This window comes from Raphanus sativus, unplaced genomic scaffold (genome assembly GCF_000801105.2).
Source record: "Raphanus sativus cultivar WK10039 unplaced genomic scaffold, ASM80110v3 Scaffold1588, whole genome shotgun sequence".
Taxonomy (NCBI): Eukaryota; Viridiplantae; Streptophyta; class Magnoliopsida; order Brassicales; family Brassicaceae; genus Raphanus; species Raphanus sativus.
Genome location: NW_026616897.1, coordinates 10,936 through 20,971, shown reverse-complemented (window position 1 = coordinate 20,971; position 10,036 = coordinate 10,936). Strand labels below are relative to the sequence as shown.

The 10,036-nt window shown below is 41.4% G+C and overlaps 1 protein-coding gene across 1 annotated transcript; it reads left to right on the top strand.

The window, feature by feature from the left end:
• The first annotated feature begins 7,156 nt into the window (after positions 1-7,156).
• LOC130504448 (uncharacterized) lies at positions 7,157-8,938 on the top strand. The gene has a single exon (XM_056999057.1). The coding sequence runs from the start codon at positions 7,157-7,159 to the stop codon at positions 8,936-8,938; it is 1,782 nt and encodes a 593-aa protein (XP_056855037.1).
• Positions 8,939-10,036: the final 1,098 nt, after the last annotated feature.

Sequence of the window (10,036 nt, the reverse complement as noted above, 5' to 3'; positions counted from 1 at the left end):
TTGTGGTCTGTGTGGAGGAAGAGAGGCGAGCATAGACAGCTTTGGACAGGCTGTAAAGGTCCAAAGCATGTGAGCTCTCTCAGCCTTTCATTTTCAAACCAGCCAGCCTTGCCATGTTGACCTCACATGCTTAGCATAGTGTTTTCTCTTTAGCTTCTGCGCAAACCTTGTCTTACTTCTCTCTATATTACTCTTGTAATCACAACTTTGAGACTAATGAGAAATGTTCCTCCCAAATAGTAATTTCTGGTTTCTTCATTCTTAATCTCTTAGATCTTTGATTCACAAACTCTCTCAATCTCTTAAACTCTTTCTAATCTCTAAATATCATGGTATCAGAGCCAGGTTCATTAAAAGAAAGGTATTTCGTGATCTTTGAAGAATGTTCTTGAGTGTTCTTGAGTGTTCTTGAGTTTTTGGTGAGCTAGATCTTTGAAATTTGAGTTTGAGTCTGTTGGTGTTTCTTTTGGAGGACAAGCTACAAGGAGGTTCCTTTAGGTGTTTGACAAGCTCAGAAGGAGAGTCTAGCTTGCTGAGAAGCTTGGCGAGTTGTTTGGAGAGTCTTGGAGGAAGATCTAAGCTATAGCTTAGTACTTTGGATGTTGTTTGTGGATTGCTGAGTCTTGTGTGTTGATCTCTGTGTTTGCGGTTGGTTATTGATGAATAACAACCAGTGTAACAGGGAAATGGAGTGGAGTTGGTCAAGCTGGTTGAAGACAGCCTTGGAGAGCTGTGGGATTGGGAAAATGATGTAAAGGTGGGATCTTTGAAGGAGGTCACTACTGATGGTGTAAGGTGGGATCTTTGAAGGAGGTCACTACTGATGAGTAATGATGTAAAGGTGGAGTCTTTGAAGGAGATGGCTACTGATGGGAGTACACTGCTCAAGGGGATTGAAGAAGTTCATGAGAACAAGATCAGTCTTAGGAGAGTGCGTGAGGTCAAGGAGGGGATCCTTGGAGTTAGAGATCATCTAATGGAGCTGCAACACTTGTGGGATGAACTACAGGGTTGAGAACTCGTGTGGATGCTACACCAAAGCAAGAGGTGATAGCAAGGCTCTTGGTGAGCATGGAGTTATCTTATGGATGGCTGTAGAGATGGTTCTCAATGGAGAACAACTCGCAGATGTGGAAGGAATGTGTGTGCTGGTGGAGAGAGCACACAAGATGATGAGAGATTGGTTAACCATGAGTAGGAGTGAGGGCTCATGGAGGCTAACCAGGAGTAGGAGTGAGAGCTTCCGGAGAAAAGGAAAGGGGAATGCTTGCTAAGGTTTAGCAACATGATAAGGTGTAGGAAGAGAGTTGTGGGAGTATGCAACTACTCTGCCTATATGGGAGAAGGAAGCATGGTTCCAAAGAAGCCAGAAGTAGATGAGCATGTAACCAAGGAGGAATGGAGTGAGTTTGTTAAGCATATGTATGCTTTGGTTACGACCCGGAGGGATAGCTCTCCTACCAAAGCATACACATCAAACAAACCCATTATCATTGATTCTGGTGCAAGTCATCACATGATCAGTGATAGACATCTACTAAAGGATATAAAACATCCAGTGGAGGAGTAAAGATAGCAAATGGGGAAATGATTCCCATAGAAGGAGTGGGAAGCTCAAACTGTTTGACAAGGAGACTAATGCATTCTACATGCCTCGGTTTGAATCAAACTTGCTATCAGTGAAGAGAGCAACGGTTGATCTAGGTTGTCAAGTAGTGTATTCAGGCCAGAAGAAGTGGAGTTTCAAGACTTAAAGACTGGAAGAGTCATTGGTAGAGGTGATAGCAAGAATCAGCTATACCATCTACTTGTGACCAAGGGTTTCCTAATCCTATGTGCTTGAGCAGTGCTGCTGAGAAAGTGGACAACATGATTTGGCATGCAAGGCTAGGACATCCACACGCTCGTGCTATTGGATTGGTAATGCCTAAAATGTCATTCAACCACTTGGAGTGTGAAGCATGCATTCTAGGGAAGCATTGTAGGACAGTGTTCCCAACTTCAGAGACAACCTATGAGCATTGCTTTGATCTAGTTCACTCGGATGTGTGGACTGCTCCATGCATGTCTAGAGATAGCCAGAAGTACTTTGTGACTTTCATTGATGAGAAGTCAAAGTATACTTGGCTGACATTGCTTCCATCTAAGGACAGGGTGTTGGAGGCGTTTATGAACTTCCAGGCATATGTATCCAATCAATACAATGCCTCGGTGAAGATATTGAGGTCAGACAATGGAGGTGAATACATCAGCAATGCATTCAAGAGCCATCTAGCCAAGCATGGGATTGTGCACCAGACTAGTTGTCCTTATACACCACAGCAGAATGGTGTAGCTGAGAGGAAGAATAGGCACTTAATGGAGGTTGCAAGGTCAATGATGTTTCATGCAAATGTCCCAAAGAAATTTTGGGGAGATGCTGTGCAAACTGCTTGCTATCTTATCAACCGGGTCCCAACAAGGATTCTGAAGGATGTGTCTCCATTTGAGGTGTTGAATAAGAAGAAGCCTTTCATTGATCATCTAAGGGTATTTGGATGTGTGTGCTATGTGATGACTCCAGGAGAGCTGAGGAACAAGTTGGAAGCCAAGAGTACAAAGGCTATGTTCATTGGATACTCCAACACACAAAAGGGTTATAAGTGTTATGATCCTGATGAAAAGAGAGTGATGGTGTCTAGAGAAGTGAGGTTTGTTGAAACAAAAGGGTATTATGAAGAAAAGGAGTGGGAGAATTTGAAGGATTTGTCTCAAGCTCCATCTGATAGGGCAACAACACTGAGAGTGATGTTGGAAAGGTTAGGGATAGGAGTATCCCTGGATCCTAGTTCTGGAAGAAGAGAATCTTCCAACCAGCATGGTGAAGCTGTGAGAACAACTCCTCTTGATCATGAGAGGGGGAATGGAACTGAATCTCAAAATCAAGGAGATTCAAGTCAACAACATGATCAAGAGGCGACTGCTGGAGTAGAGAGTGGTGCTCAATCTAGTGAAGATGAGCAAAGAGAAGATACTTCTACTGGTTCAGATACTCAATCTAGTGAAGATTGGGGAGAAGATTCTGGTGGATCAAATGAGAGTGGTGAACAAGAGCCACAAGAAGAGGAACAAGTGCAAGAGTTAAGGAGAAGCACTAGGGTGAAGAGAGATTCCTCCAACTGGGTAAACACAAGGGTGTACTACAATGCCCAGGCTGTGGAGCATCCATCTCAAGCCGTGTGTTCCTTTGCAGAGTTCCCGGATGAACATGTAGCTTTCACAGTAAGCTTGGATGAGTGTTACATCCCAAGAACTTATGAGGAAGCTGTAGCTATAAAAGAGTGGAGAGAATCAGTGGCTGATGAGTCTGGAGCTATGATTAAAAATGAAACTTGGTATGAGAGTGAGCTACCTAAAGGGAAGAAGGCAGTGACTAGTAAACGGGTGTTCACAATCAAGTTCTATCCTGATGGGAGAATAGAGAGGCGCAAGTCTAGGCTGGTGGCAAGAGGATTTACTCAGACATATGGTGAGGACTATGTGGAGACCTTTGCACCAGTGGCTAAACTTCATACTATCAGGATTGTATTGTCTCTAGCTGTGAATCTTGAGTGGGATTTGTGGCAGATGGATGTGAAGAATGCATTTCTTCAAGGAGAATTGGAAGATGAGGTGTATATGCATCCACCACCAGGTCTTGAACATCTAGTCAAGAAGGGCAATGTGCTGAGGTTAAAGAAAGCTATCTATGGTCTTAAGCAGTCTCCAAGGGCGTGGTACAATAAGCTAAGTACTACACTGAATGGGAGAGGATTCAGGAAGTCAGAATTGGATCACACTCTCTTTACCTTAACCACTCCATCAGGCATTATTGTGTTGCTTGTCTATGTTGATGATATCATCATCACCGGAAGTGATAAGGAAGGCATCAAGGCTACAAAGGAGTATCTTAAAGCAAGTTTTGAGATCAAAGACTTGGGAGAAATGAAATACTTTCTTGGGATTGAGATATGCAGATCAAAGGAAGGGTTGTTTCTGTCTCAAAGGAAGTATGTGATTGATCTCTTGAAAGGAGCTGATGCATATGGGGGAAGACAGCAAAGATGCCAATGGAGGATGGTTACAAGGTTCCACGTGAGGGGGAGATTGAGGATAGCAAGCCATTTCATGATCCTAAGCTATACAGGAAGATAGTGGGGAAACTGATCTACCTTACCATCACAAGACCTGATGTGTGCTTTGCGGTGAATCAAGTGAGTCAGCACATGCAAGTTCCTAAGGAGCATCATTGGAGAATGGTGGAAAGGATCTTGATGTATCTGAATGGAACGACTGGTCTTGGAGTTTGGATGGGATGTAACAAGAGTACTGAGGTTGTAGGCTACTGTGATGCGGATTGGGCTGGAGACCGAGCAGACAGAAGATCAACAACCGGCTATTGTACATTCATTGGAGGTAATCTTGTCACATGGAAGAGCAAGAAGCAGAAGGTGGTGTCTTGTTCTAGTGCTGAGGCTGAGTATAGAGCTATGCTTAAGCTCACTAACGAGCTAGTATGGATCAAGGGGATTCTGAAGCATTTGGAGATTGAGCAAGCAACTCCAATGGTGATGCACTGTGATAATCAAGCAGCCATCCATATAGCCTCTAACTCAGTGTTCCATGAAAGAACCAAACACATTGAGGTGGATTGTCACAAGGTGAGGCAGATGATGATACTTGGGGTAATTCTGCCTTGTTACACTAGAAGTGAGGATCAGTTGGCTGATGTGTTCACAAAGGCAGCAAGGCAAAAGACAATGGAGTCCATTCATATCAGATTGGGGCTCATTGATCTTTCGCCTAAGCACTAGCTTATACACTCTCCTGATCATGTGATCTCTACTCTTTCCTCATTAAGGTTTTGTCCCAATGGGTTTTTCCTTAATGAGGTTTTAACGAGGGAGATCTCATGGTCCTTCCAAGCTTGACTTGTTTCACATGGTCAAGCTTGAGGGGGAGTGTTGAGATGAGATGCTAAGAAGAGAAGAGAAGAAGAGTTAAGCAGATTTGGAGATGGCACTATTACAGTAACTTTTATTTACCACAGTAAAATAAAAGTTACTGCTCAGTTAAAGGTAAAAGGAAGTTACCTTGATGGTGAGAAGAGATGGCAAGTGCTTTGGACTAAGGAAGAGTCTATGAATAGTGATCAGACCGTTGTGGTCTGTGTGGAGGAAGAGAGGCGAGCATAGACAGCTTTGGACAGGCTGTAAAGGTCCAAAGCATGTGAGCTCTCTCAGCCTTTCATTTCAAACCAGCCAGCCTTGCCATGTTGACCTCACATGCTTAGCATAGTGTTTTCTCTTTAGCTTCTGCGCAAACCCTTGTCTTACTTCTCTCTATATATACTCTTGTAATCACAACTTTGAGACTAATGAGAAATGTTCCTCCCAAATAGTAATTTCTGGTTTCTTCATTCTTAATCTCTTAGATCTTTGATTCACAAACTCTCTCAATCTCTTAAAACTCTTTCTAATCTCTAAAATATCAGAAATAAAGCTTCTTAGATCGTGGTTCATCCTGGTTTGATAAGAATCATGAAGATATTGCCATATGTTCGAACAGGCTAATCTGGAATCATTTGGATAGAAAGTGGGATATCTTCTTACTCACAACTCCTATGAGATTTATTCAACTTCCTGGTTATTCTCCACTGATTAGTGGTTCCCAATCAAGCTTCTTATATATTGGTTCATCTTGGTTTGATAAGAATCATGAAGATATTGCCATGTGTCCGAACAGGCTAATCTGGAATCATCTGGATAGAAAGTGGGGTATCTTTTTACTCACAACTCCTATGAGATTTCTTCAACTTCCTGGTTATTCTCCACTGATTAGTGGTTCCAAATAAAGCTTCTTAGATCGTGGTTCATCCTGGTTTGATAAGAATCATGAAGATAATGGCATATGTCCGAACAGGCTAATCTGGAATCATCTGGATAGAAGGTGGGATATCTTCTTGCTCACAACACTTATGAGATTTATTCAACTTCCTGGTTATTCTCCACTGATTAGTGGTTCCAAATAAAGCTTCTTAGATCGTGGTTCATGATGTGATCTTGACAAGCAATGGAACTAAAGATATGGAACAGCTTGAACCAGAGCTTAAGGAAGTTGAAGAAAGAACCATGGAGCAGCTTGAACCTGAGGAAACAAATGGCAAGGACTTAGAAGTACCAGTTGGTCCAATGACTAGATCCAAGCAAGCCAGATTCAATCAAGCTTTCCATAAACTCTTATACACTATCCAGGGCAGTCTAGAGTGTGCTTATCCAACTACTCTGGTTGTGATTCAAGCCGTCTAAGACATTCATCAAGAGAGGTGTTGTGACTTGCACTCTTTTCCTTGGTTTGGTTTTGTCCCATTGGGTTTTCCAAACAAGGTTTTTAATGAGGCTTGGACACAACACTTATACAATAGCCTCTTGATGAAACCACGCCATTTCTCTTATTTTCTAGTCTATTTTCGGATTTAAAACTTGGTCTTTGTTTATGTTTTCAAGAGAGCCTTAGTTTCAAGTATTTTGTGTGTTTCCAAGAAGCTGTGCATGTACAGACTTCTTGCCTATATATTATGGACGAAAGTCATGAATAAAATCATCAAACACTTTCTCTTAAAAAAATTCTCTCTGAATCTTGTTTGATCAAAGCTTGTCTAAGTGTTACTCGGATCCTTGATCCTTACCTTACAAGCAAACCTTTGATAGTCCAAGAGTCATTCCGCAACTCTTTGAAGTATCACTCAATCCACATCTTGTTTCATCATCACAATCCATTGGAGAGTAGTCAGGGACGTGATCCTCACACCTAGGATCATATCAAGTGGTATCAGAGTAGATCTCCATCAAAAGGTTGTGTTTTTTCCAGTTCTGCAACTTTTAGACTTTTCATATTCTGTTCTCAGATCTGTTCTAAAGTCTAGATCTTGTTAGAATCATGTTTGTTAATGTCAAATCTGCCTAGAACAAGTGTTGATCTTGCTAAATAATCTGATTAAAATTTCGAAATTGTTGAGAAAAGAATTAGGGTTCTTCATAAAAGTTTTTGAATCTGTCTCAGTTTCTGTGTTTTCTGTTATTTTTCTGTTTCTATGATCTCTTTTACTGGTTTTGTGCTTTAAAATTCAACAGGAACCATGGGAGACGAGGACAATAGGAATAATGGAATGGATCCACTGTTACTTGATGCTTTGACTGCACGCATGACTACTTTGATGGATCAGAGACTAGAGAACTTCAGGGCTGAGGTTGTGCACTCAGATCGTGAGAGACCTAGAAGGACTTCAGATCGATCTGCTACAGAAAGTTACTATAGCCATTCAAACCGATCCATTGGTACCAGAAGAAGGAGGCGTGACCAGGAAGAAAGGCCAAAAACCAGTGATCCTCTTGGTGGTTTGAAACTGAAAATTCCTGAGTTTAAAGGCACTGCTGATCCAGAAGAATACTTAGAGTGGGAAAAGAAGATTGAACTCGTGTTCAATTGCAGAGACTACACTGCAGAGTATAAAATGAAACTTGCCCCTACTGAGTTCAAGGAGTATGCTTTAAGTTGGTGGGATAACTTGGTTACAGCAAGAAGAAGAGCTGGAGATTTTCCTGTTGAAACCTGGGACCAGATGAAGGTAATCATGAGAAAGAGATTTGTACCGAGCCACTACCACAGAGAGTTGCACTTCAAGCTCAGAACACTGTCTCAAGGAAGTAGATCAGTTGAAGAATATTATAAGGAAATGGAAACCCTTATGCTGAGAGCTGATATACAAGAAGACCGAGAAGCAACAATGGCCAGATTCATGGGTGGTCTAAACAGAGACATCATGGACAGACTTGAAGTTCATCACTATGTTGAGATGGAAGAGCTTCTGCACAAGGCAATTATGTTTGAACAGCAGTTGAAAAGAAGAAGTTACAAGTCTAGCTATGGAGCCAGCAAACCACACTACCAGAAGGACGAAAAGACCAGAGAATCCAGACCATTCTCCAAGCCTAAAGTGGAGGAACAAATTGCTAAAGGAAAGGAAGTAGCCACTGCATCCAAATCCAGAGACATAAAGTGCTACAAGTGTAAAGGATATGGACACTATGCCAGTAGCTGCTCCAACAAAAGGGTAATACTCATCAGAGAAAATGGTGACATTGAATCCGAGGAAGAGGTATCTGAGTCAGAAGAAGAAAGGGTGGAAATGCCAACTCGTGGAGAGTTACTTGTTACTAGAAGAACACTGAATCTTCAAGCCAAGACTGATGGAGATGAGCAGAGAGAGAATCTGTTTCACACTCGCTGTATGGTTCACGGGAAGGTTTGCAGCTTGGTTATAGATGGAGGAAGTTGTACCAATGTTGCAAGTGAAACCATGGTAGAGAAACTTGGTCTGAAGGTCATAAAAAGACCAACAGCTTACAAGTTACAATGGCTTAATCATGAAGGAGAACTAGAGGTGAAGCACCAAGTTAAGGTACCATTGTCTATTGGGAAGTATGAGGAAGAGATACTGTGTGATGTCTTACCAATGGATGCTGGACACATACTGCTTGGAAAACCTTGGCAATCCGACAGAAGAACACTTCATGATGGGTTCACAAACAGATACTCATTTGAGTACAAGGGGAAGAAGACTGTTTTGGTTCCTTTAACACCGCAGGAAGTTCATCTAGATCAGATAGCCTTGAAAAAGAACAGAGCGTCATCAGAATCTAAGAAAAAGCAGCAGGCTAATATATTGCTTCAACCAAAGGGAATTTCTTTACCTCACTTGCTGATTGTTTTTAAAGAATGTTTAAACATAACAAAGCCAGTGCAGGATCTTCCTAGCAAGATACAATTTCTTTTGCAGGAATTCAAAGATGTTTTTCCAGAAGAAGCTCCACAAGGACTGCCACCTATCAGAGGAATGCCATATGTCCGAACAGGCTAATCTGGAATCATCTGGATAGAAAGTGGGATATCTTCTTACTCACAACTCCTATGAGATTTATTCAACTTCCTGGTTTTTCTCCACTGATTAGTGGTTCCCAATCAAGCTTCTTATATATTGGTTCATCCTGGTTTGATAAGAATCATGAAGATATTGCCATATGTACGGACATGCTAATCTGGAATCATCTGGATAGAAGGTGGGATATCTTCTTGCTCACAACACTTATTAGATTTATTCAACTTCCTGGTTATTCTCCACTGATTAGTGGTTCCAAATAAAGCTTCTTAGATTGTGGTTCATCCTGGTTTGATAAGAATCATGAAGATATTGCCATATGTTCGAACAGGCTAATCTGGAATCATCTGGATAGAAAGTGGAATATCTTTAACACGACCCTAGGATGAACTCTGGATGATATTGGATAGATCCTTGCAAAGATGAATCGGAACTCAATCTTTCAAGGGTTGTGGATGCGAATGGTAACACAAAGAGATGCGGATGGCTCTTTGATACTCCTAGACAACTCTCTTAGATATGACACACTTGTTGAGATGAAGTGGTAATAAGAGAAGAGAAGAAGTGTTGAGCATATTTGGAGTTGGCACTATTACAGTAACTTTTAGTTACCACAGTAAATAAGAAGTTACTGTAATAGTGAAAGGTGAAAAGAAGTTACCCGGGCAAGTGAGAAGAGATGGCAAGAGCTTTGGACTAAAGGAGAGGCTTTGAATAGTGATCAGACCGTTGAGTCTTGTGTGAAGGAAGAGAGGCGCGCATACAGCTTTGGACAGGCTGTAAAGGTCCAAAGCATGTGAGCTCTCTCAGCCATACAATTCAAACCATCCAGCCTTGCCATGTTGACTCCACATGCTTAGTATAGTAAACTGTCTAGGTTCATTTGCGCAATCCTTTGATTCCTCTCTTTCTATATATTTGTAATCTCAGCTCATTAATAAGATTATGATGTATGAGCTCTCAAATAGTGAAATATGATTTCTTTGTTCTTAAACTCTTAGATCTTTGATTCACAAACTCTCTCAATCTCTTAATACTCTTTCTAAACTATAAAATGATATGGTATCAGAGCCAGGTTGA

What these genes read in the sequence shown, in the direction of transcription:
- LOC130504448 (XM_056999057.1), top strand. Translation starts at nt 7,157, where the DNA reads ATGGGAGACGAGGACAATAGGAATAATGGAATGGATCCACTGTTACTT.